The 26,066-nt window shown below is 39.4% G+C and overlaps 2 protein-coding genes and 2 non-coding genes across 15 annotated transcripts in view; 1 reads left to right on the forward strand and 3 right to left on the reverse strand.

Annotated features, from left to right (window-relative positions):
- Positions 1-1,971: 1,971 nt before the first annotated feature.
- ckmb (creatine kinase, muscle b) lies at positions 1,972-7,977 on the forward strand. Its single transcript, XM_077541634.1, has 9 exons — positions 1,972-2,041; positions 3,394-3,506; positions 4,201-4,297; positions 4,374-4,528; positions 4,728-4,860; positions 6,049-6,220; positions 6,475-6,598; positions 7,187-7,376; positions 7,551-7,977. The coding sequence occupies exons 2-9, from the start codon at positions 3,414-3,416 to the stop codon at positions 7,727-7,729; spliced, it is 1,143 nt and encodes a 380-aa protein (XP_077397760.1). The 5' UTR covers positions 1,972-2,041; positions 3,394-3,413; the 3' UTR covers positions 7,730-7,977.
- Positions 7,978-8,754: 777 nt separating this feature from the next.
- Positions 8,755-8,945, reverse strand: LOC144000480 (U2 spliceosomal RNA). Its single transcript, XR_013278251.1, has one exon. It is a non-coding gene; the product is annotated as a U2 spliceosomal RNA (small nuclear RNA).
- A 794-nt stretch (positions 8,946-9,739) lies between these two features.
- On the reverse strand, positions 9,740-9,903 carry LOC144000473 (U1 spliceosomal RNA). The gene has a single exon (XR_013278244.1). It is a non-coding gene; the product is annotated as a U1 spliceosomal RNA (small nuclear RNA).
- A 546-nt stretch (positions 9,904-10,449) lies between these two features.
- Positions 10,450-26,066, reverse strand: part of mark4b (MAP/microtubule affinity-regulating kinase 4b) — a 31,896-nt gene continuing 16,279 nt past the window's right edge. For 2 of the 12 annotated variants that reach the window (XM_077540801.1, XM_077540800.1), the window contains exons 6-19: positions 24,776-24,846; positions 24,458-24,514; positions 24,079-24,315; positions 23,884-24,003; positions 22,179-22,278; positions 21,983-22,092; positions 20,820-21,003; positions 20,532-20,752; positions 20,050-20,141; positions 17,726-18,001; positions 16,201-16,283; positions 14,462-14,506; positions 13,210-13,231; positions 10,450-12,712 (exon numbers count right to left, since the gene is read on the reverse strand). In XM_077540801.1, coding sequence (XP_077396927.1) covers positions 12,379-12,712; positions 13,210-13,231; positions 14,462-14,506; positions 16,201-16,283; positions 17,726-18,001; positions 20,050-20,141; positions 20,532-20,752; positions 20,820-21,003; positions 21,983-22,092; positions 22,179-22,278; positions 23,884-24,003; positions 24,079-24,315; positions 24,458-24,514; positions 24,776-24,846 — 1,952 coding nt within the window. In that variant the 3' untranslated portion in view covers positions 10,450-12,378. The remainder of the gene's footprint in view (positions 12,713-13,209; positions 13,232-14,461; positions 14,507-16,200; positions 16,284-17,725; positions 18,002-20,049; positions 20,142-20,531; positions 20,753-20,819; positions 21,004-21,982; positions 22,093-22,178; positions 22,279-23,883; positions 24,004-24,078; positions 24,316-24,457; positions 24,515-24,775; positions 24,847-26,066) is intronic. The other 10 variants (XM_077540804.1, XM_077540802.1, XM_077540809.1 and 7 more) reach the window with 10 other exon arrangements.

Here is a 26,066-nt window from a genome sequence, read left to right on the forward strand (position 1 = left end):
AGGGCACACAGAGACGAACAACCATCCACACTCACAAGCACACGTAGGGACAACTCGTAACTCCCGATTAACCTGCCATGCATGTCTTTGGAATGTGGGAGGAGACCGGAGTACCTGGAGAAGACCGATGCAGGCACGGCGAGAACATGCAAACTCCACCCAGGAAGGCCGGAGCCTGGACTCGAATCCGAGTCCTCAGAACTGGGAGGCGGACGTGCTATAGGACACACATAACACTGAAAATAAAAACAATAACAAAATGCCTCAAACATGTGAGAAAATGTATGTTTGTTTAAAAAAAAAAAAAAATTATTGTTATTATTTTTATTATAAACAGTTCCAAACTACAGTCAGTGTTAGCACAAAACCATCAAGCTTTTGCTATAATGTTTTAAAAAGAGTCAAGAAAAGCATACCAGAACAGCAGAATATATTTGGGGTTAATCAAAGGCACTTCAAATGGCAAAAGGTGTGTCCTAGACCGACAGAGTAACAAATGGAAGCATTTTAACTGCAACTGTAGTTTGATTACTTGTTAGGAGAAAGTTATAAGACAAAGCGTAATCAACATCACTCGTACTTTACTTAAGACAAGCTAAAGTAGCCTAGCATATATTTCAAAGCTCAAGTAGCTTAGCCTTCTTCAAAGTGGAAAAGTCAGTTGTAACGCTTTTTTTTTAGTTGCCAACTTAAAAATGTGCCCTTATGATAACATGTTAATTAAGTAAGCAGTACTTGATAATCTTTTACTGAAGAGAAAAGGCTATTTTATCCAAAGTAATATTGTTTGTTGGTTCAACACCATTCAAATAAGTTGTCACAACTTAGAAATACTCATGGAAACTGTTGTGTTGATTTTGTTTTTAGGCTATGTATTTATTTTAGTGCTGTCTCCCATTTAACATTAGTTTGAATGTAATTGGTTAATTCCGAACACAGCCATATCAACAATTGTATGAGGGTGTGCACACTTGTACAACCAACACATTCTATCAGTTACTTGTTTTTATACATATCTTCTTTAAAATATTTTTTCTCTTGCATTGTACAGATTATAGGCGACATTATTGATGGGACATTTTTAAATAATTGATATCTTTTTCATATATTTTTATCATTTTACTACGGAGTACTTTCATTTTGAACAGGAATGTGTAAACCTTTTACATCCACTGTAAGTTGGTTCATCATACAGTTAATTCAACTTAGACCATAGCATCATAGCTAAATGTGGTTGAAAATGATTTACCATTGTAACATAGTAGTTGGTATCTGGTCATGTTGTAGTCAAGACCACACCAACTGAAATTGAGACATTATCAAGACTAGAGCGTTTCAAGACTGATCCAAATCTATTGGAGTCTATGCCTTTGATTCTGAGACGAGACCGAGACCCTTCAAAAGTGGTCTCGAGAACAAGACCCATCACGAGAACTACAACACTAGTACTTGGTATACAAGTACCGGTAGTTGAGATAGTTTAGTTGATCTGCTGGCGTTTGAAGCAGCCAGGTCATAAACAACAAGAATCTGATAACCAATTAATCACCTGATTAATTTAAAAATTACGTAATTAATTTTGAATAAGTTGCCCTCGAACATATAGTGCGGACATTGTTAAACAATACTGTACAGTACTGCAGTTGGCATCCGGTGTTGTTGAACATGACATAGTTGAACACAATATTGTTGAAAAGTAATTGAACATCCACTCTGAGAAAATGGCGCGTACACGCTCAAATCTCGCCGAGAACATGCTTGCGAACACATCACGCACACGCCGGTCCTGCCGCGAGGTGAAAGGTCTCGACGTTCCTCCTGCAGCTGTCGCCTCTCCGCCGCGTTTCCTCGTTGCCTTTTACAACAGCAGGCCCGCTCGCGTCCAATCACACCAGGGCGGGTCGAGTCCTCCCAGCCAGTCGGGGTGGAGGTGACGCTATAAAAGTCACGGTCCAACACCTGGCGCACTTGGGCAACCCCTACATTTGGTGGACAGGATCTGATCCCGGGATCTGTTACCTCTTTCTTTCCTCCTGAGAAGGTAACGCTGGCAATCATGACCTTGACTTGGTCTTTACAATAACACAAATCGAGTATGATTTTTTAAATGTTTTGAGAAGTTTAGGTTTTCGAGAATTGGATGTGCTGAGTTTGTTGGTGGAAATTTGCTGCAAAAATCACACTTGAGATCGTAACATTTGTGTATTACGAAATCAAATGTGATTTGCTTTGAGGTTTTTCTTAATGCAAGTTTGGTTGAAAATAAGACAAAAGTATTTTTGAAGGAAGATAAAATCAATGCATCTGTTAAAAATTGATTGCTACATTTAATTTTAAATTAGTTTAAAATTTAAATTAAATTTGAAAATTCTGAAATAAAAAAATAAAAAAGAATGATCAAATTATTTTTAAAAATGTGAAAAATAAAATTTAAAAGTTAGTAATTTGAAAATATTTTATTTAATTTTATTCTCCATTTATTTTAACGCTAGGAAGTACAACAATAACATTCCATAATGGCAATTTAAAAAATGTATTTAAAAAATTTCATTGTACATATTGTATTATTTTAATTTAACCAAGTGTTGGAAATATGTTGCCCAAACTATGTAAATAAAAGAAAAAATATATAAATTTAAAAATAAATAAAAATCAAAGATATTTAAAAAATTAAGATCTTTTAAAAATACATTTAATCTTAAATATTTATTCTGATGCATGAATGTAAAAAAATTAATCAATAATTGTAAATCCCAATTAATCTATTGCAACAGAATGAAAATAGTTCCCCAAACTACAAGCATAAAAAAAAGGTTCGAATTTTATTTTATTATTATTTTTTAATCCAGTAATTATCGTGTAATACTGCAAAATTGTCATTCTCATGTGGGGAAATATAACACCTGCTCATACTTTTGAATTGTATTTCTGGCTTGAGCGTGGAACAAGAGTGATGTTCTGACGTTGGACGAGTTGCGACAGATGTACTCGTACACACTGCCTTCCCCAATTTAGTGCCCTGGCCGAAGGTGCTGTGAAGAGGGCGGGTGGGGGGTTCTAGACTATTATTAATACTTCCTGCAGGGGGTGGGGTCTTGTGTAAGTGACACAGCTGAGAAAGACATTGACAGAGCTGAGATAGATACCTTTGACTTTTAGCTAACACTTGATGGCTTGCACTTTACCAGTTGGCGAGGCGACGCAGAAACCTAGAGGAAGGGGGGTTGGGGGAGAGGTTAGCGGATAATGAGAAGGTGTCTACTCTTTACTCAAAAACTCATCAACAAAGCACTCGGAGAGACTTCAGACGGTGCTCAGGGTGCTTCATTCATTTAAAAACACTCAATATTTCATCCATCAACGAGTCATAATTTGAAATCTATTTTATTCCAGTTGGAGAAGGTATCGCAGCCATGGCCAAGAATTGTCACAATGACTACAAGATGAAGTTCTCGGCGGACGATGAGTACCCCGATCTGTCCCTGCACAACAACCATATGGCCAAGGTACACGCAAACACAAATACGGTATCAGTGCTTCTCAATTATTTTCTGTAATGTGCCAAAATAAGGAAGTGCTACAATGAGCATGGTTTGCAGTGCACAGCTATTCAAAGCGGGCTGATTGCAATGACTCACCATTGTAGTTCTCCCCAACTTGAAGAGTTGTAAAAAAGCACTCCTGGCACTTGATAGGGATCTGTCATATCCAACTGGTGCAGCTTGCATGTTATCTCATTTTGTCTTTTTCATCATAAGAGATGTGAAATCGGTTGGACGAAATGTTGACTGATAAACGCAAATTTTATTAGTGCTCTACATTGTAAATCTTTTGCCTGCAGCTATTATCCTGCCAGCATGGCTGCGTAAACAAATGGGTTGGGTAGTTTCCTATGGTCTGGACGGACCATGACGGCAACACACTTTTGTTTTGGGAAGCTACTTGCATTAGCTAGCTGTAATGTTCTGGCGTGTTTAGAGCCTACTTTTGAAATAATTGAATAGTATTTATTTGTATATTTGGCCTAATTATTTCATCAACGCTGCAATATATATTGCATAAAAGCATTGATGAAAAAAATATATATATATATATATATATATATATATATATATATATATATATATATATATATATATATATATATATATATATATATATATATATATAATAGGCTACATTGCTGCCGGTGTCACACAGGCTCTGACAAAGGAGATCTACGGCAAGCTGAGGGGCAAGTCCACCCCCAGCGGTTTCACCTTGGATGACATCATCCAGACTGGCGTGGACAACCCCGGTAAGCCTCGTTCCGAATGCTTTGCAAGTTTTGAGGAAAAAAAAGATGCCATGAACTTCGGCATCGTCCTTCTCAGGCCACCCCTTCATCATGACCGTGGGCTGCGTTGCTGGTGACGAGGAGTCCTACGAGTTGTTCAAGGACTTGCTGGACCCCATCATCTCGGACCGTCACAACGGCTACGGACCCAACGACAAGCACAAGACCGACCTCAACTTTGAGAACCTGAAGGCAAGTTCTTCTTCCTAGACGCCACATTTACTTGAAGAACAAGAAAATAATAATGGCATATTAGGGAACTTAATTTAAACAAAAATATCTGCCAATTAATTGAACAGGATTAACTGACCTATTTAAAAAAAAATGTATTTTATTTATTTTTCAGAGTAAATGTTGATCCCGGTTGTTGATCTTGTTTTTGCTCTCTCAGGGCGGAGATGACCTGGACCCCAACTACGTTCTGTCCAGCCGCGTGCGTACCGGCCGTAGCATCAAGGGCTTCACCCTGCCGCCACACAACAGCCGTGGAGAGCGCAGAGGCATCGAGAAGCTGTCCATCACGGGTGACTAGTTCAACTTTTTTTGTTTTTTTTTTTGTTTAAAAATTCAAATTTAAATAACGTTTTACACATTTAGAAGTGGTCTAATTAATCCTAATGAAATTTATGACAAAATTGAGAATTATGTTTTTATTAAAATAAATGTTTTAGATAACGATTGTTTTATTTCAAAAAATAATTTGTTGAGTAAATATTGTTAATCAATATATGAGTAAAACATCCATCCATCCATTTTCTTGACCGCTTATTCCTCACAAGGGTCGCAGGGATTGCTGGCGCCTATCTCAGCTGGCTCTGGGCAGTAGGCGGGGGACACCCTGGACTGGTTGCCAGCCAATCGCAGGGCTGAGTAAAACAATGAATTATTAAAATAAAATACTTTACAATAACTTTTTATAATTATTTACCTAAATGAAAATTTGCTAATTATTTTTTAATCAAATGCAATTCAAAAATAATAATTTTATTATTAAAATTAAAAAATTAAAATGTGCATATACAATTGCTAACAAGACTAGACTAAGTGCAATTTCTGGAGAAATTGCGTGTAAATGCTGAAAGGTGAATGCTAATAGCTGAATGCTAAGATTTTAATGCATGTGGAATGCTTATGAAGCCAATTGAGAGATAAATTATGAAATTATAACCTCCTAGTTACTCTACAATGTGCTTTACCAACTGTGCCACGTGGAAAGTGATACTTAGAAAAAGTTCAATGTCTGTCCCATTGAAAATGAATGGGGAAAAGTTGATATTAAATGTTAAATTGTGCAAATACTGTTAGTAATGTGGAATCAGACGATATATACCCCGGAAGGCGTGAATTTTTGAAGCTAGTTGAAATTTGAACAATGTGAATTGGAAGTATTATGTGGGAGTTACGCGGCAAAAAAGTGTGGAGAATAAAAATCACAATCACATATGTGGGAATGCTTCCCACAACAAGCGCTAACGCAAGTGCTAACGCAAGCGCTAACATAAATGCTAACACGAGCATTAAAGCAAGCACTAACACAAGTTGCTAACACCAAGCGCAAACACGAGCAAAAATGCTAACACAAACGCTTACATAAACGCAAAACACAAGTGCAAAAATGCTAACAGAAATGGTAATACAAGTGCTAACACAAGCGCAAACACTCGGTCTCAGACAAGTGCTAAGACAAATGCTAAAATTGTCTCGCCTACCAGCTCTGTCCAGCTTGGAGGGCGAGTTCAAGGGCAAGTACTACCCCCTGGACGGCATGACCGACGCCGAGCAGGAGCAGCTGATCGCCGACCACTTCCTGTTTGACAAGCCTGTGTCCCCGCTGCTGACGTGTGCCGGCATGGCCCGTGACTGGCCCGACGCCAGAGGCATCTGGTGAGGGGAAACTGTCTGCCATGTAGCGCGCGTGACTAGCGTGTGTGGCCACCCAAGATGGCGTCTGTAGAAAATCTCCCCATACCGTGGTCCCAAAAATCACCATTTCTTTACCACAATGTTTCAATCCAGAAATTTTTACCAAGAAATTAAGTACTTGCTTTATAAAGGAAAAAAATAAAAAATAAAAACTTCATGAAACAAATCTTTTTCCCCGATAGAATGTAGATGGTGACGTTGATTTGGTTGTGCAGGCACAACGACAACAAGACTTTCTTGGTGTGGGTGAACGAGGAGGACCACCTGCGTGTCATCTCCATGCAGAAGGGTGGCAACATGAAGGAGGTGTTCAGGCGCTTCTGTGTGGGTCTGCAGAAGGTAAGTGTCAGGGTTACCTGTTTGACATCTATTAAACACGACACAAAAAGGAGAGTAGACACTCAGTTCAGGGCTCGCGAGGAGAGAGGAGAAGAACTGACTGTTACAATTCACTCCTGCACTCAGTGAAGAGTGCTCCCCTCACCCTCTCTATTTATTTGGTTTTCCACACCCTTTTCATGCCCCTAAATACATGGGTGTTCTTGTTTGTCTGTGTTGTGCACGTGAGTAGAAGATTACTGTGCACATGTGTGGTCAAGTTTACAAATATTTCTTAACAGAAAACAGGCGACCTCAGCAGACTGGCTCGAACCATTCTGCTGCGTTAGATGTTGTGGTTCTTCAGCTTTTTGATTTATCTTCAAATAGCCAGGCTATACGAATGTGAGTGGGAACAGAGCAAAGCATTCTTCATTGCAAGCAGAAGCAATTCTTCTTCGCAAGCAAAGCAGTCTTCATTGCAAACAGAACCAGTTCTTCATTGTAGCAAATGTAGGATAACATTATTTACAATTATTCCTACAGAGAGAAAAAACCCACACAAACTGGAAACAAAAGAATGTGAATACAATTGTTTATTTTCTTCAGATCGAGGAGATCTTCAAGAAGCACAACCACGGCTTCATGTGGAGCGAGCACCTGGGCTACATCCTGACCTGCCCGTCCAACCTGGGCACCGGCCTGCGCGGTGGCGTTCACGTCAAGCTGCCCAAGCTCAGCACGCACCCCAAGTTTGAGGAGATCCTCACCAGACTGCGCCTGCAGAAGCGTGGCACAGGTAATACGATGCACTGCTCTGACAGAAGCTCCCATCCGCAGTCCAGAATAGCAAAAAACAAAAAAAACCTATTCTTCCATTACAGTAGACCTCCGCATACCTGCAGATTTGCAAATTCGCAGTTAAAACAAAAAAACAAAAAAACTCATTTTTTTTTTTTTTTCCTGCCTCCAGGTGGCGTGGACACGGCCTCCGTGGGCGGCGTGTTCGACATCTCCAACGCCGACCGTCTGGGCTCCTCCGAGGTGTACCAGGTTCAGCTGGTTGTGGATGGTGTTAAGCTGATGGTGGAGATGGAGAAGAAGCTGGAGAAGGGCGAGTCCATCGACGGAATGATCCCCGCCCAGAAGTAAACTAAAAGACCAACAACCACCACGGTGACCATGACTGTCTGTGTTGTTGCTGTTTTAATTTTTCTCGTTTTTATATCAAAACAAAAAAAAAGAAGCCTGGTTGTTCTTTGACAACATCAGTATCCTCCTTTCCTTTCTTTTACTTTTTTCTCCTCTGTAACATCCTGGGATCAATCCATCCGCTCACTATTTCTCTGGTTGTAAATTAGAACTGGACGAATAAACAAATGCCCCATTTAAAAACAAAATACTTTGTCTTGATTTCTTTTATGCTGACTATTAAGCCACACCCCTGAAATGGAGACTGACGAATCAGAGCACATCACACGCCACCTAAGTTAAGACACTTTCTTGGTGGCACACCATCAAATTTAATAATGACTTGCTAAGATTTTGAAGTTAAAAAAATAAATAAAAATGTATAGGTCATCCAAAATGTTTTTAGCAAGGAATTTAAAAATTCCCCCCAAAACAAGGCATAAAAAAAAAAAAAAAAGAGTGAACTTTTTGCCACCTCGAGCCCCACAAAACCTGAATACAACTATAATGGCACAATTCAATTAGAATTTCAGCTTAATTATTACTATCGGTATTTCTGCCTTTTTAATTTACCCATGTAAGACACATTTTAACATTACAACAGTTGGGATTCAGGTGCACGAGCCACTTGGCTAAACTCTCATCTCCTCTGCCTTGATGACGGCATCGAGATAATATAACGTTAAACTGTGCAGGGTCTCAAATAGGAATAAAACAGAGAAATCACTCTTTCAAACAATATACATTTTATTGCACGTTGTCGTTTTGTTGTCCCAAAGTAATGGATTGAACAACACGTTAGTTTCGCCGGTGCACCGAGAATCAGGATGTGCACCTGAAATGCCACCGCAAGAACCAGCCGTCATGTAATTATTATACACATTCCGCGTGCATCTGTCGACACTCACGAATGAGTTGTACAAACACGTTATGTTTTAACTTCACGCTTAATATATTAATGATGTATTTGTTTTCTTTTACCAAATTGGGGGTGCACCGTTCCTGGAGATACTGCAATACCAGGTCGATGCGTGGAGTGGACGGAGCAAGCCCCTATTCCATCTCCCAGTTCCAAAAATCAATTTAATATATGGTCCCCGGATAGGGGACGTATCAGATATTAAACTGATAAGAACAGATACTACACTTGATCTTAGCCAAAAGGCCGAGAAGCGATAGCAACATACTCAATGGGGCGAGGACTTAATTCCAGAGACTACATTGTTTAAGTTGCGGTTGCACACGTCGCCGAATCATAATGGCACGTATCGACACGCCAAACAACACCAACTATACACCGTTTAAAATGATAATGAGTCAACAGCGTGTTTTCAACCTGCGCATCGAACGTTTTGAACGTTATGAACGTGTTCGGATGTTCGTCTTGGTGTATGTTTTGGGTCACGTGTTCACGTCGAACCAATAGAATGCGTCAATAAACTGAACTCCTTACGCCGTATGACAATAGCTTTTATATAACCGACGAAAATAATTAGTCAGTTGCAATGACAATCGGTTGTTAATATAATGTTGTGGGCGAAAGCAGGGGAGCTGTTTGACCAACATTTTGACAAAAAGACATCGTTTGCGGCTACTACTACTTCCTGTTTCCGGCTTGTTCGCAAAATGGCAGTAGCACTCTACCGCCATCAAAGCAGTGGAGGTGAACTACACGCATGCGTGAAAACCACGAAAACCATACAGCCAGCATGCAAAGTTCTACAGTCATAAATAGAGACCGTCCATCACAAGTTTAAATGTATATAAAACAGTAACCATGCACTGCACATGGAAATGAGCAAACGTCATCAAGTCCGAGGGAAAGCTAAAACGACACCTCATACGTTACTAATATCAGCAGATGCAATCTGTATGTGCTCTTTTTTTCTTTTATCCCCACAAAACGTAAGTGCAAATGCAAAAACCGTTGAATAACTATCTTTGATTAATCTGTTTATATTAACAAGTTATCAGGGGATAGCGCGAACGCAGTCCCCCACTACCACAAATTATGCAGTCGAGATTCCCACATTTGGGGAATTCGCAGAGGTCAGCACAGCCGGAGTGCAATGGCTGAGCCTCACCCTGGGTGAACCACCTTCTTGATCATGGTATCTCCCCTGCCAGGTAAGTATGAGTTGGATGTGGCGCCAGCACGCGAGTCATTCACGCGCATGCTATGTGAAGCTACGGTTTCATAACACCTGGAATAATCATACAAAATACTCACATATCGGAACATATTGCAGACATACGGGAATTTAAACGTCAGTGTAAGCAAATACACTGACAAATATTCTTCTGAGTATTTGAAGTTTGAGTTGACAGTCAGTGGCTTCCCATAATGCATAGCGCCACCGACATATTACGGCAGTCATAATCATTGACCTATATATATTGCTATCTCTCTCTATATACATATATCAATTTTCTTGACCGCTTATTCCTCACAAGGGTCGCGGGGGGTGCTGGAGGCTATCTCAGCTGGCTTTGGACAGTAGGCGGGGTACACCCTGGACTGGTTGCCAGCCAATCGCAGAACAATGTCCTTGATCGATAAAAATAAATAAATAAATGAATGCTAGCAACATGCTCCTGATTGCTGCTTAGTCAAATTAGCTAATTAGTTAATTCTCTTTCGGACAAAATATATAAGGCTGTGAGAAAAAAAGATCGAGAAATATCAGAGATTGAAAGTCTTTATTTGCGTCACACACATGATGTTTTGAGGACTGCAGCTCGCTCCATAAATTAAAACAGTGATGGCTACAAAAGGCGCTAATGTGATGTCCTGGAGGTCATAAAGAAAAGAAAAGAAAAAAAAGAAAAAAAAAAGAATATCACAGCATGACCTCTTCAGTCACCAGCTGATGAGGACCAGCCAAAAAACTAACATTTGCAATTTTTTTTTTGTCTTTCATTGGTTGACGGTCACACCCCTTTAACGCAGACCATCCTACATACGGTGCATGCGCAGAACAATCAAACACCAAAATAACGTGTGGTCATTGAGGCTGTATTATCGTGTTGCTAACAAAGGCCGCTACGTGTTACGTTCGTTTACTCTTTTCAGAGTTTAAAGTGTGTTTTAAAAAATTATCATACTGACTTTAATTTGTAAACTTAGTGTCCACTTCCTGAGAACGTAAATGTTGAATCTAAAATAAAAGAAAATGTAAAAGGTTCGCATATTAGTCAATCGTTGGACTTCCTGAAGATCGCCCAAATAAAATTATGGCCAATAAGATGCTTTTGTAGTGAAAGGTGTGTCAACCTACACATAGTTTACAGCAATCTGATTGGACGTTTGCTTTACGACGAGTTACATTATTACCATATGCAAAATCAAATATTTGAACAGCTTTGCTAACTTGAAAGCTATTGCTGTGATGGTAGCCAAACGGGTGAATGTGAACCAACAAAAACATCACATCAGTCGGATTGAAGTTTGGTTTAAGAACATCATATAATTGTAGATAGTAGCCAATATTGGGGGTATTCATTAATTTTAAATAACACTTGTGTGCTAATACCAACATTGTGATGCTAGGCAGAATACTTATTTATTTATTTTTTATTTTAAGACAAAATTAGTGTGTTAATGCTAACATTGTGATGCTATAGGGAGCCAATGATGTGTGAGCATTAACATACTTGCGTTCTGTTTTAAGGCTATGAAAGGAAGTCAGTCTTATTCTGTATTTTAAATAGCATATTAATAAGCAGCATTTGTGTGATAAACCTAATGTTGTGATGCTAGGTAGAGATAAATATGTGAACATAAAAACAAAAAAAACAACATACATTTGAGAAGTCTGACTGGACACTTGCATTAAGATGACACAGTGTCATTTTTATTGTAGAAAAAGCAAAATTTATCAGATTTTTTGTTTTGTTTTGTTTTGTTTTGTTAATACTAACATCGCAACGCTTGGTAGCCAAAGGTGTGTGAGCATGAACCAACAATTCAATCCTGTCTCAACTTAAAAAAACTTCTACAGGAAGTGGAAGTAGCTGTAATTGTAATGATGAGCGTTCACTGCGTTTCTCCCCTTACAGGCTGGAGGTCAGAATGCAGCATCGCTACTTCAGCGTATGACGTCTGCTTAGTGCGTCTGCTACACATTTTTTGCAGTCTGTCCTTTTGATAAAAAAAAGTTGATAAACTTGACTATAAATAGCAGCGCTTCAAGAAGGAATGATGACAAATCTATAAGGGAAAAAAAAAAAAATCATAGCTATTAACGTGTATTAGGACCAAACTTAACAAAAGAGATTATACGACCAGAATAAAGTTGGGATCTTTTGTAAGTCATATTTTTTTTGCGCGGGGATCAAAAGATTTTAGTCTCCTAAAATTATAACTTGATTCTGGTGGTCTTTATCACGAACATTTTCTTGTTGTTTTGAATGTGGTCTTAATACTCGTTAGTAGCTGATCAGTCAAACATGATGAAATAAAGTGTGTGACGTTTTCTTTTTGCCTGTTTTCAGCAGTTCAAGATGGGACACAGGACAAGGGTCTTTGGCGGAGGCACGACGAGGAGTTTGCGCCCGCTCCTTCTTCCCCGCCGTCATCATCATTTCCCGACGTAGCCCCCGTGCTGCCCTCAGAGCTCCAGCTCCTTGGACACTTTGGTGGCGATGTCCCTGAAAGCGAGCGGCGCCCCCCAGAGGCGCTTGAAGCGCACGCCGCTGCTCTGCGCCTGCCCGCCGGGCAGCTGGCACACTTCGGCCTCGAAGGCCACGCGGGCGCCGGCCGCTCCGTGCGTGCAGGACAGCAGGAAGGGGCCCGCCAAATGGACCTGGCAGCCGCAGCCCTGGGCCGCCTCCCGGAGAGCCAGGACCACCTCGGCCGGGTCGCGGGGGCTGCGCACCCTCACATCCCAGCCGCATCGGGGGGTCCGGGGCTCTGACGCTTTCTGATGCCCAGATATATGGCGACTGAACCAAATGGGGGGTGGAGAAAGGTCGAGGGGAGGGGAGGGGGGTGGGGGGGCAGGTTAGATGAGTTATGAGTTTGATGGAGGGAAAGCAAGAGGAAAAACTGATTAACATCACACATTAGTTACATTTCAATATAGTTCAATACTAGCTAAGAAGAACTTCCTCATTTAGCAACTGAGGGCTTTTATTTCTTTAACTGCAGAGAAATGGGCCCTATACACAACCTTTGTTTATAGACAAAAGACTCGTTTGATTACTGGTACATTAAGTTATATTTCATTTTTTATATAGTGTTCCTTCACTGTCCACTATTTGAGGAAATACAGTTTTCTGAATCTTTTCTACATACAATGAATAATTAACTTTTCCTTATGACTTTTTTTTTCACATAACATGTCTAAAGAGGGTGAAAAAGAAGGTCAAAGATTTTCTTTTTTTCAGGGTGGTCTATCTCGCACCAGCAGTCACAACACGGCTAACTAAGCTAACGTTACCTGCTGCAGTTAGTCTGAGACACTGAGAGGAAAACACACACAACTTTTTAGAAAACCAAAGCAGCATTTGTACATTCAAGCTTTGGTAATGCAAGATCCTTATCTGGCATACGATAATTCATTTGATAACTTCAACAGAAAGACACATCTCTGTTAGATAAGAATACTGTGTGTGATAACGTCTTTTCTTAAAGCGATACTTCACTTATTTAACAGATTATAGGAATAAAAAGTTAATATTTTGTCTATAATTAATTTGATATCTTCATTATTTTTCATATACAATTAGTACCTTTACAAACACATTTTGTAACTTCCTGTCGACTGAAAATGACATCACAAGGACTCAGGTAGCCAATCACGGCTCACATGTTTTCTAGGTTTGGTCATGTGATATTCACAAGCTGAGCCGTGATTGGTTACCTGAGCCCTTGTGATGTTGTTTTCAGTCAATAGCAAGTTGCAAAATGTGTTTTTAAAGGTACTATTTGTACATGAAAAATAATGAAAATATCAAATTGATTATAGGCAAAATATTAATGTTTGACTCCCAAAAATGGCTAAATGAGTAAAGTATCTCTTATTAAAAAAAAAAAAAAAAAAAAAAAAAAAAAAAAAAAAAAAAAAGACATCAGAGAATAAAAACTCCTCACACAGGATATTAGAATGAATAAACTTGTCTCACAATTTCAACTTTTTTTTCTCTAAAATTCTAATTTTCTCAAAAATTAATTTTAATTAATTTCTCAAAAAAATGTATTTTTCCTAAAAAAAAGCAACTTTTTCCCCATCGAAAAATCCAAACTTTTCCCCCTCAAAAACTAACTTTCCTTTAAAAAAAATAAAAAAAAATAAAAAAAAATATTTCCAATGATAAATAACGCATCCCAAAATAAAATCAAAAAGGGACTTATTCTCTATCTAAAAAAAAAAAAAAAAAAAAAATCATGTTCTAAAATAGCATCCATGATTCACTTTTTTTTTCTAAAAGTACAACTTTTTTTCCTTCTATTGACTCCCCCCCACTTTCCCTCTAAATATGCTTTTTCCTCTAAAAATGTGTTTTATTGTCTACACATTTGTATTTGTCACTTATTTTTACATAGTGACTGACTGCTACTTTTGTGATTACAGTAAATAATTGTTAGACTATTAAATGAAAGGCCACTAAATAAATAAATAAATAAATAAATAAATAAATACATAAATAAATAAGCTGATAAATGTAGATTGAAACTCTTTGGTGACTCACCTTGTGACCGGAGATCTGCTGATTCTCTCAGGTTCGTCTGTGACCCTCAAGAGGAAGACAAAAGGTGTCCATTAGAAAACAACCAGGGAGAAGAAAACCCAATGATAATTAAAAAAAACAAAAACAAAAAAAAAACACTTCCTGCTCAACTTCAATGAGTCCACCAATTAAAACACAGAACACGGCTACTCATCCATCACAGAGATCAGTGGGCAAATGTCAACAGCACACAAAATGAACATGAGGACCATCAAGTCTTCACACACACAAAAAAAAAAAAGTCATGTGATCTGCTTCATCTGCATTCTTACTGATCTTATCTTGACCGCTCACAGACTTGTTGTGTTGCTTGTTCGTTAACGACAACAAAGTGAGGCTGAATATATGTACAGTAGAATATAGTACAGGTGCATGATGGGAGGACAGCAGAAGTAGAAAAAGAATAACAGCAGCAGAACAAAACAAAAGCTGTGTAAGATGTTGGTTCAACAGCAGTGTAAATCCAGATTAACATCACTAATCTTGATGGAAAATAGCGCGCACACACTCGCTTAGGGTGACGCCTGCACAAGCTGCCACCATCTTAAAACGCACACACGCGCGCACACAATTCTGTTCTTTGGCAACTATTCTTAACTTTAAAAGTCACCTCCACTTGTGTATACATTACCTAACATGTAAACATATGGAAGAGGATGATCAGGGCCACGTTGAAGAGAAAAAGAAAATCTAATTATTACTTGAAAAAGTCAGATTTTTCTGGTGATTTTTTGGGGGGTAAATATGAATAGTACAACGCCTTTTTTAAGGGTTGGGAATTTTTGAGAAAATATTTGGGATAATATTACAAAGTACAGTAACATTTTTTAAGAAAAAAATAGGAGAATACAGCTGTGTTGTTAAAAAGTTGAAATATAACTAAGTAAAGTGTCATTCTAAAAGATGTGGCAAAGGGGTAATATATTTTTTTTTTTTAGAAAAAAAACTAGTCAGATTTCTCTCAAGAAAAATAATTTTAAATATGAGGAAAAGTAAGAACAAATTAGAAAATTACATAAACACATAATTTTGCAAGACAAATGTTGAAATAGCAGAAAAAGAATTGCAATGTTATCAGAATAAAGTCCTAATATTTTTCTTTTTTTTTCCTAGTCATAATTTTGATTGATTTAAATATGACAACAAAGTTGTATCATTGCGTCAAAAAAGGTTAATATTATAATCTTGATTATCCATCTTGATAAAAAAACAAAACAAACCCATAACATTACAACTTTGTGCTCATAATTTGACAATTTTGTAGTTTTCCGTGATGCCCTATTACTCTAATTTTGTACAGTCCCCAAACCCCATGTTATACCTTGTTTTACCCACAGGGGGCAGCACTGCAAACCACCTCATCCTCCTTCCCTTGTCCCTCCCTTCCATCTCTCGCTCTTTCCACAACCAATCACTGACACATACACGCGCACACACATTCACTGTCTGACAGCCAGACACACAAAAACAGTGCAGACAAACACTCGGATTGTTGCTGGTTAGAGGTTTCGTCAGACACACATCATATTGTCAAATGTTAAATATCCAAATTCTTACATACCACCAATGTATGTTTGTGTGACTGCAGTACACTCCAACCAGTGATATGGACATACAAACATACACACAACACGGGTAAACATGGATGGAAATGTAGCGAGACACACAGCAGCCAGAAAAGATGGGAAAGGAAGACTTACTAACTGTTTTTGTGGCCTGCGGGAGGTTGCAGCCCGACACGGATTTGTTTGAACTCTGACGCTTAGAAGGGTCAAGAGTGACCCTGGAAGGAGAGGAAGAGGAGGTGTGGAATGACACAACAAGAGCAGAGTGTCAGAGCAAAGAAAGAAAGTGGGAAGGGAGAGGGGAGGAAAACAACATGGAGGTGAGAGGAAACAAAGCAGAAGAAGATTGAAGAAGAAGACAGGATGGCAGATCGGCAGGTGACTGGCGAGGGGAAGCAAACGTGGTTAGACAATCAAACAAACACGGAAAAGCAACAACGACCAGCGCAACGCCACGCGTGGAAAAGAAAGTTGTCCGCCGCAGACTAACGCCATCATGAGCGCAAATACGTTACAGGGACTTGCACTTCTACACAGGAAGTGATGTCATACACTGACATGACACCTCAGTATGAGTGAACTGAACTGTTCTTTTAATTAAGTCATTCAAATCCAAAAACGTGTAAATAATATTAAAAATATTTTGTCCTTCACTCCCAAAAATGAAGTTTTTTTGTTTGTTTTTTTTAATGCAAGAGCATACAGAAGGCTTCGATGCAGCTTCTGACCAAGGTGGCTTAAAGCAACGGTAGTTATTACAAAAAAACATCTGGGAGGTGGCAGCAGAGTATAAGAGATCAGTCAGGGCCATGTTGCAACAAGCTCCTTTTTCACCAGGAATGTGAATACGGATGAAACTTAGTTATATTCTAATGCAAAATGCTGCAAAACGGAAACAAATACACATATACTTTTTTTTTTTTTTCCTGATGAAAGAAGAGACTCTTATCTTTATTTTGGTAGGTTATATGTTTTTATAGCAATTAGAACACAATATTATGTGGGCCTTGCAAAATCAGTCAAAATCCAATAAAACAACTCGGAGCAAACGGGGTTGCTTCAGTGAAAATGGCTGGGAGTGAATGAGTTAAAGCCTCACTTACACAAAGCCATCCTGTTGGCGGAAATGCATCACTAGTGAGTAGAAACATGTTCAGTGGGTACCGCGCAGTCGAACAGGGCAAATATAACGTAAGAGATTTGTTTCTTGCTAATAGGCTAGTTGCGGTAACGAGAAGAGATAAAAGTAGAGAGAAAACAGAACGTGATACCCAAGTGCAAACTGAGGCTGAAGAATTTTCTTCTAGTCATGCACAGTCAAAAGTATATACACTTTATAAGCATTACAGTGTTTGTGTTTGCCAATGAAAAAGCATCTAATAGCCAATAGAGGTGTGCTGAGTTGTAACCGCGCAGTGGAAAAGCAGCGTTAACAGATGTGAACCTGAGGCGGACAACTTGTCAAGCTTCATTGAAAAAGTAGAAAAGCTGATATGTTAGTAGATGAGATCTTTATGTACTAGAAGTCATTAACATCAGTCCATCCAGTACACTTTAAAATGTCCATTTTTAGCGTGCTAATCAATTAGCCACAGTGCTAGTCCACAGTCATCAGACGCCTCCTCTTCCCGCCATTTTCTCCCGCGGCTTCTCCGCTTACCTGCGGGTCAACTTGGAGGTGAGTTTGCTGAGCAGGTTACTGGTCGTGCGTGGGGTCCTGGCACCGGACAGGGTTCCGCCAGTGTCGTGAGACGGCGTGGGCGAGGCTGCGTGCAAGGGTGGCCGGCGGTCTCGGATTTGCCCGCCGTGGAAGGTGCTCCTGGCAGTGGAGCCCCGGGAGAGACGCGAGGAAGTCGTGGAGGTCGAACTTGAGGCTGACGCTCCGGCGATGCTGTGGGTGGAGGGAGAAGCGGGGGGCAGCCGGTGGGAAAGGGAACTGGGGTGGGAGGAAGGAAAAGGGAAGGAAAAGTTTAGTTCCTGAATGGAATTCCAGGATGAGATTTGTCTTCTCGTGGAGCATCAAACCATGTACACACCTAACACCCCCCACCCCCATATTACCCTCAGGCTGCTTTTCATTACGCTCTACATAGCAACTATGCACGCACACATAGAGAGATGCACATACATACGTGCACACCAAACAAACTGTATACATAAGCTAACGATAGTAGCATGTTGCTTCATCGAATGTAAAGACAGACATGATCATTTAGGTACGTTCCCTCCCAACTTTTTAAAAGCGCGTGTGTATGTGCGGACCTGCACGTGTTTACCCCATCAAGCAGCATGGCATGGCATCACATTGACAAAGCCTCGGAGGCAAATATGTGTGTGTGTGTGTGGGGGGGTGTGATGTGGGCACTGTGCCAGTTGCCACTTTATCGCCACAATGCTTCCTCCTACTAATTATGCGCCCTCTTTGACTTTGTAATTCTCACTTCACTAAAATATGACGCATTAGAAGTATTTTTGAGTCAAAAAATGGGAAGTATGAGCCATTAATGCCCGTCGTCATTAAGGTGGCAGCTAAGATGAAGCCTATCCTAAAAAAAAAAAAAAAGCATCACATTCACAATTGAGAGTCTTCAATGCAGCTAATATGCATGTTTTTGAAATGTAAGAGGAAATCCCCATGCAAACTCATTCAAACTCCACAGATAACCTCGGACTTCCGAAATGTGAGATAGACTGCTGCTAACCACACATTAGCGCGATGCTGGAAATGGGAATTTTTCTTGATACTTAACCACAATTGCCATGGGTCTTCCAAAATCAAGTAATTTTACTTTTAGTTTCGTTTAACATAATTATGCCAGTGGTTCATTCTTAACTGTTTGACCGCCAAAAAGGTTTGATGACGTACACTAAAATCCTTATGAATACCGCCATAATTGACGTTATGTAGTTTTTTTGTTTTGTTTTAATCAATGGCCAGTGCAACGTCTAAGTGCAGCGCTGCCTGGTCAATGGGTTGTGGAATCAAAAACAGCCACTAAAGATGGCAGCATTGTATCTCTTTTCAAGGCTCAAGGTGTATGAAATTCCAATGAAACATGAAGAATCTGATGAAAAAAAACATTTTCAAGGATGACGTGAATGATCAAAGCCTTTGTCACATTAAAACTAATTCACAGCGCGTCACTAAACAAAAGACATTAGTGTCAAAGTCACTGTTGTACAGAAATTTTTTTTTCACAAAAAGCTTGTTTTCTCAGTTTTTTTTCTATTTTCACTTATGTCACTCAAATTCTCTATTTTCAAATAGTGATTACTAAAGAACAAAATAAGGTAGAAATTTACTTTTTTGTCTAATGAAAGAATGGAACATGATCTTTCATGTTAAACATGTGCCATGTTTATGTAGTCATTGCGCACAATATTCTGGTTGCCTAGAAAGATGAGTGAAAATGCTGAAAATCGGCTGGCACTGTCTGTTTTTTTTTAATAACGTTTGGCAGTTAAAGAGTTACGTTAATGTCCTCTGATGACTGGCCAATCACATGACATGAGCGCCTGCTAGAAACAGCTAATTTTGTTGATAGTGTCCGGAATTTAGTGGAAAAGATGTGGTCACTGGCCACAGCAAGGAGACCAACTTCACTGGAAAGGAGAGCAGCAAGAAAATAGAGCAAGGCAGTAAAGCCAAGACTATAAACGATAATGCAGTGAAGTCTACGTTAGGACTGATATGAGCTAACTTGAGTGAAAGATGAGGAAAGATCAGCTAGAGGTGACAGTCTCTGACACTCAGCAGCACATCGCCATCTGTCATAACAAAACACATTTCATACTGGCTGTATAAACACATGCACGCACACGCAAACATCCACTCATAACATATGAGACAAATCTCTTGTGAAATTACATATGCCCTGGTCATTTTCACCATGCACTTAAGTCGCACTGCTTAGGCATTGAAGTATTCAGAAAAGAGAGGAGATGTGAGCACTTCATATATTTACAATTCAAAACGCTTCTCACCTGTTTTCTTTGCCATTTTGCAACAGTGAGTGTCTGTCTGTGCTGCACACGTACGTATTCCTCCGTGTCATGCCACTACCAGAGGCATTATTCTAGGGAAAGAAAAAAAAAAAAGACGTCAAAACAAGATGTTGATAATTTATATACTATTACAATAGAGTTGTGTTAGAGCAAGATGTGCTAGAGTAGCTAACTTCACCCATTTTGTTGCTAGCATGTTTTAAGTCACGTCGACTAGTTTGTAAATTTTAGCCAAGCAAGTCCTAAAATTGGCGACTCAAGTCTGACTCCAGTCAAGTCATGTGACTCAAATCCACCAGAGGAGGGAAAATAGGACTCGCACGCATTTAAATACATTAAAGAGTTCATCTCAGGTTAATCTGGCTGCTGCTTTAGTTCCCCGAAATCTGCCACATGCTAATCTCAACACATGTTCAGCACCGTTTCTCAAATATAAATGTTGAAATGTTTTCCGACAGTACCGTGGTGGAGCTGGTCTCCTTCCGTCTGTCGGGAATCTCGGCTTTGTTGGGATTGTGAGCAGAACTGACCATCGGACTGGAAGGCGTCGGGATGCTCCGAGAGCTGACGGTGCTGCTGCTGGGCTTGCGGACTGACAGTCGTTCCTCTTTAAGCCCAGATCCTTCGCCCACACCGCTTGGGCTGCGCTTGGGGTGCGCCGACCCGGGGGCTGCCGGACCACCTACAAGACAGGAGATGCAAGTAGATGAAGAAAACCACTTTGAAGTTGCAGGGATGTGAAGTCGTACAGAAATCGGAGTGTCGTCTCTGCCGCTGATAGGTGGAAACACTGCGTTGCGGCTTGTGGGCTGAGGAGGAGGAAGTAGCACCAGAGGAGGAAGTAGAGTGTTTGCTGGTACCGTTGGCGATGGCGCCAGTTCTGACGCGAGCCAGGCTGAGACTGCTGCCTGACCGGGACACCGTGCTTTCGGCCTGAGACGACAGAGAGTGACTGTTATGAAATTCTGGTGTATTGTATTGGGAGTGTAAACAGAACATCACAGAAGAAACAGAGCTAAGTTTGGCTATATTTGAGTTGTATGTATGAATTTATCAAGAAAGCAAGAATCCTATTGGATTGTCTTGTGTTGGAATTAGGGCTGCACGATATTGGAAAAACATGCGATATGCGATATAGTTGCTGAATATAGTGATATCGATATTGCGATATTTAATATGTACCTAAAGAAATGACATTTTTATTATCAAATGAAATATTTTTTTTTTCTTGCGGCAAAATAATCAAACTCAATGTATTCTTAATTAATTGTAATTACCTCTCGATAATGTTCAACTATTGGATGGCAGCGCACATTTTCATTAAGTACACTGTGTTCCTTCCAACTAGGTTTTGCATTTGTATTATTAGGGTTGGAACACCCATGTAACTAGGGGGGTGGAAACCAAATAAAAAGAAAGGATGGGAGGGGATTTTTCAGAGAATGCAGTAGTGAATTGTATCAGTCAGTTCCTCTCCTCGCATACTTTGAACTAAGTATCTTCTCTCCTTTTTTGTCATTTAAAAAAAAAATGTCCAACAGTTAAACCTGACAGTCTGACTGGTCAAATTCAGATAAAAGCATACAATTCCAGATCAAACTTATTGCATGTTTTTGCGATATGCATATTGCATAGGCCAATATCGTGATATCCATATTTTTTCGATATATTGTGCAGCCCTAGTTGGAATGCATTATAATTGGACTATTTTGATAATTGATTCATCGTTTGGAGACCGAGTCAAACTTAAAATTATCCAAGTCATTGGAATTTTGACCTCTCAATGGTAAATATTCTCAAAAATATTCTGTCGTCTTGTTATTCATTGATGACAATGAACTGTATCATATTGTAATTTGATTGATGGAGTGGATCATAGAGAAACAACCTCAAACCCATGTTCCATACTTGCCTCGTTCTTGCGTGCCAGCAGCAAGTACGTGGCTGTCACCTCGTTGTACTTGTGACTGACTAGAGAATCTCGGATCTCCTCCCTGGTGAAACCCATTCCCACCATCACATCTGCAACAACAAGCATTAAAGCCATATACACTTTATTAATTCAGTGCTTGCATCATTACAAGGGGGGAGTGAGGGGGGTTACTCACCGATCCGTGCGGTGTCGTTGAAGTCCTCTTCGGGCTCTTTATGAGGCTTCAGCTCCTCTCCTTCGTAGCTCACGTTCAGCCACTTGTCTTTCATGATTTGCTGGTAAAGTCATGCCAGAAAAATAAGTACGGACAGTAGTGTTAATTTTATACGCTATTTTTAAATTTTGTTTCAGTTTTAGTCCAGTTGCAATCATTCTTGTTAGTTTTTAGTGAACCTCGTCCCATTTTTATTTAGTTTACTTAGTCACATTCAGTCACTATAAATCTGGCATTTTAGTCTTTATTTTAGTCCAAGAAAACAACATTGTATTCGTCTAGTTTTAGTCCACAAAAACTGTCAACTTTTTTTTTTTTTGCCTAGTTTTAAGTCAGGACAATCATTTAACCTTGTATTTGTTTTTTTAATCAGAAGATTATGTTGAACATTTCACATCTAAAACTATTTCACATACAAATTTCTCTCATCTTTTTGAAGAAACTTTGCACGCAATTACAGTATATCAATAAGCAGCTACTAGGGCTCTATGGTATGAGCTAGTAAATTAGCCACCATTAGTTAGAGGTCGGATTAACATTATTGTTGGAACTTTGTTGGATTAATGTGTTATGTTATAACTATAATTTCCTTTTTTTTTTTTTTTAACCTTTCACCGTGAATCCACCTCCTGTCTGTCCCATGTTTGCTGCAGATTTGAAAGGGAATGTGCAACTGTGTCACAGTGACAAATTAGCAAAGAGAAGATTTTACAAAATCATATAATTTTCCTCTCATTTTTGTTCATGAACTAAAATGTCCACAGATCTTAGACCAGTTTTTATTAAGCGAAGTACATTTTCATCTCATCTTCATTATTTGACGAAAATGCAGACTGATTTAGTCCCAGTTACTATTTATTAAAGAGGGTTTTAGTATATTCTAGTCTAGTTTTAGTCCGATGAAAAATTTGTGTAGATGAAATTATTTTTGTTTAGTTTTCGTTGACAAAATTAACACTAATGTATGCTATGTTTTTTTTTTCATGACTACAAGATAGTGGTGGGCCTTTAAAAATATAAGATTTTTAACAGTTTTTATTTTATTTTTATTTTTTTTATATTTGTTTTTTTACCTCTTCACTTCCCAAAAAATAAGCCATGGCTTCAACCCCCTTTTTTTGAATGTTGTTGATGTTGTATATGGTGTGATGGGCGACATCTGTTGTAATATGTCCAAATGAAAAACTAATAATTAAACAGATAAAATGACACACTTGGAAACACAACAAAAAAAAACAACAATGACGATAATTCCTTTTGAGACATGTTTGATTTCGTTCCTAATAAGAAATAAGCTTTTGATTCCGTGATTGCCTTCCACCAGGCTCCTTTCTTGTTATATGGAAAACAATGTAAAAATGATTTATATTATTACTCATTTACTCAATTACTCATATTGATTTTTTTTTAAGTACTATTTCTGAAAAACCGTTGCTAAATGGGTCGGAGATATAAATATAGCGATCAAATCATTCACATGGCAACACCGAATGTGGTTTTGTAAAGTAACTTCTCTGTTCGCAGAACATGTTAAGAATAAGCAGTACCCATCAGCAGGGATGTGCTTTGAAACTCAATAAAATACATCATTTAAAGAAATAATAATTTGCATTGACAAATAAACGCAAAATAAGGGCCCAGTCCTACTACAAGTGTTCCCGCTCACCTCCAGCGAACAGCGCTTGGTCGGGTTGAGGACCAGGAAGCGGCGTAGGATTCCCTCGCAGTCTGTGGACATGTAGAAGGGCACACGGTATTTCCCTCTCAGGACACGCTCACGCAACTCCTGAGTGAGACACAAATTCAGATGAGTTTCGGCCACACAGACAGTGATGCTTGAACATCAACAGACTGTTCCCACCTTCAGATTTTGGCCGTCAAAGGGCAGCGAGCCGCTGACCAGCGTGTAGAGGATGACGCCTAAGCTCCAGATGTCCACCTCGGGGCCGTCGTACTTCTTGCCTTGGAAAAGTTCGGGTGCGGCGTAGGGCGGAGAGCCGCAGAAGGTGTCCAGCTTGCTGCCGGCCATGAACTCGTTGCTGAAGCCAAAGTCAGCGATTTTGATGTTGGAGTTGGCGTCCAGCAGCAGATTCTCCGCCTTCGATGGTGGAGTGTAACAAATGACACATTTAATCCGCACTCAATTCCACATATGACAGAATCTTTAGCGCTCAATTATTCGATGATTAAATCCAACAACTTTTTCCTACATAAATTGTTATACTTGGGTGTGTGCTCACCTTCAAGTCTCTATGAACAATGTTCTTCTGATGGCAGTAGTGAACAGCTGACACAATCTGTGGAAATACAATAAAACATGTACAGTGGACAACTTACAATACGGAATTTGACTGCCACTGTTTATTTTATTGTCCAGTGCACCGCAGTGGAAATGTCTGCGGTGCCTTTGCGTCACACTCAGCTAAATTACAGCTCATCTTTGCTGGCTCACGTGCCAACTCCACCAACTTTTTACTGTGTATGATGCAGCAATTGCGTCATTTTTACTTTTTTTTTTTTTTTATTACAAACCCAAGTGGGCTGAAGTTGGAACCGACCTGTCGGAACTTGCCGCGGGCCTCTTTCTCCTTCATGCGGCCGTGAGCCACGAGGTAGTCAAACACCTCCCCTGTGAGTAAAGGTAAGACTGACTTTTAATGCAGTTTTCAACATCAGTTAAGTAGTACTGCAGAGTCAAAAACGCTTTTTTTTGGGGGGGGGGGGGGGGGGGAACCACAAACATGAACAAGGGTGGGGAACTGAGGTCTCTTCTTTTTTTTTCTTTTTTTATTTAAAGGAGTAGTTGCATTCAAGAAAATGAAGGAAATGATGCAGCATAGTGCCGATTGAGAAATATAAAATAAAAAATAAATAAACTGTTTACTGATAACTACAGCCCCTCTCAAGTTAAAAAAATATGCCTTTTTAATTAGGGCAGCCCAAAGTGTACTCCACCTCTTTCCCAAAGTCATCTTGGATAGACTCCAAGCTCATCAGAGTCGGAATTTTTAAATTGTTTGTCGCTTTTTTAGACACTCCTAGCTTAATGCCTAGTCGTCATGGTAACCGAAGCCATACTTAGGTTTAAAAAAGAAAAATAAGGGGTGGAAAACACAACAAGAATAGTTTATGTGAAAAAATGTCTTCATATCCTGTCTTCAATAATACAACAAAGCACACTTTATCTTTATAAGCTTCAATAAGTCCAACAGCTGGGGTTTATGTAAATATTCATCCATCTGGCGGAAAAAAAAGAAGCCGCAATCAGGTCTAAAATGTTTGCTAAACAACTGAAGGTGAGTCATCAACTTTAAGACATAGTACATTAATTCTTATTAAAAAATAAAATAAAATAAAATAAAAAATGGTAGTCACGAGTCCACTCCAGCTTGTGATGTGGAGTTCCTTTATTGTGTGAGTAGATTAACACTGGCTGCTCTGTCAGTTCATGTGATGTTGAGTTTGTGTGCGCTTGTCTCCCATTTTGCGAGCAAGCTCCTTGTTAGGTATTGGACGCAGGCATCAGAGAGCGGCACAGAGATGAAAGAAGAAAGGTAAACAGAAGCGTTCAAATTGGGGAGGAGCAAGTTTGCGCTTCATTGTGTGGTCATGGCATGATGATAATGAGAAAACACACACAAAAATTGGAGCACTTTTATCTTCCAACTTCCAATCAAAGTCAATTGTGTCGTGTGGCATGTGTTAAGATCGATTATCCTATGATGAGGTGTGCGTTAAGAGTGACTTAATAAAAAGATTATCCTAAGTGATTAACGCTATGGTGCAGTGTACTAAAATAGATTATGTTGTGGTGTACGGTGTACTAAGAGTTATTTTTCCTCCAGTCAG

Source organism: Festucalex cinctus, chromosome 13 (genome assembly GCF_051991245.1).
Source record: "Festucalex cinctus isolate MCC-2025b chromosome 13, RoL_Fcin_1.0, whole genome shotgun sequence".
In the NCBI taxonomy this organism is placed as follows: domain Eukaryota; kingdom Metazoa; phylum Chordata; class Actinopteri; order Syngnathiformes; family Syngnathidae; genus Festucalex; species Festucalex cinctus.

Coding starts and splice junctions, on each gene's coding strand:
- ckmb (XM_077541634.1), top strand. CDS start 3,414: ATGGCCAAGAATTGTCACAATGACTACAAGATGAAGTTCTCGGCGGAC. Junction 4,298..4,373: donor GACTGGCGTGGACAACCCCG/GTAAGCCTCGTT, acceptor CGTCCTTCTCAG/GCCACCCCTTCATCATGACC. Junction 7,377..7,550: donor CCTGCAGAAGCGTGGCACAG/GTAATACGATGC, acceptor TCCTGCCTCCAG/GTGGCGTGGACACGGCCTCC.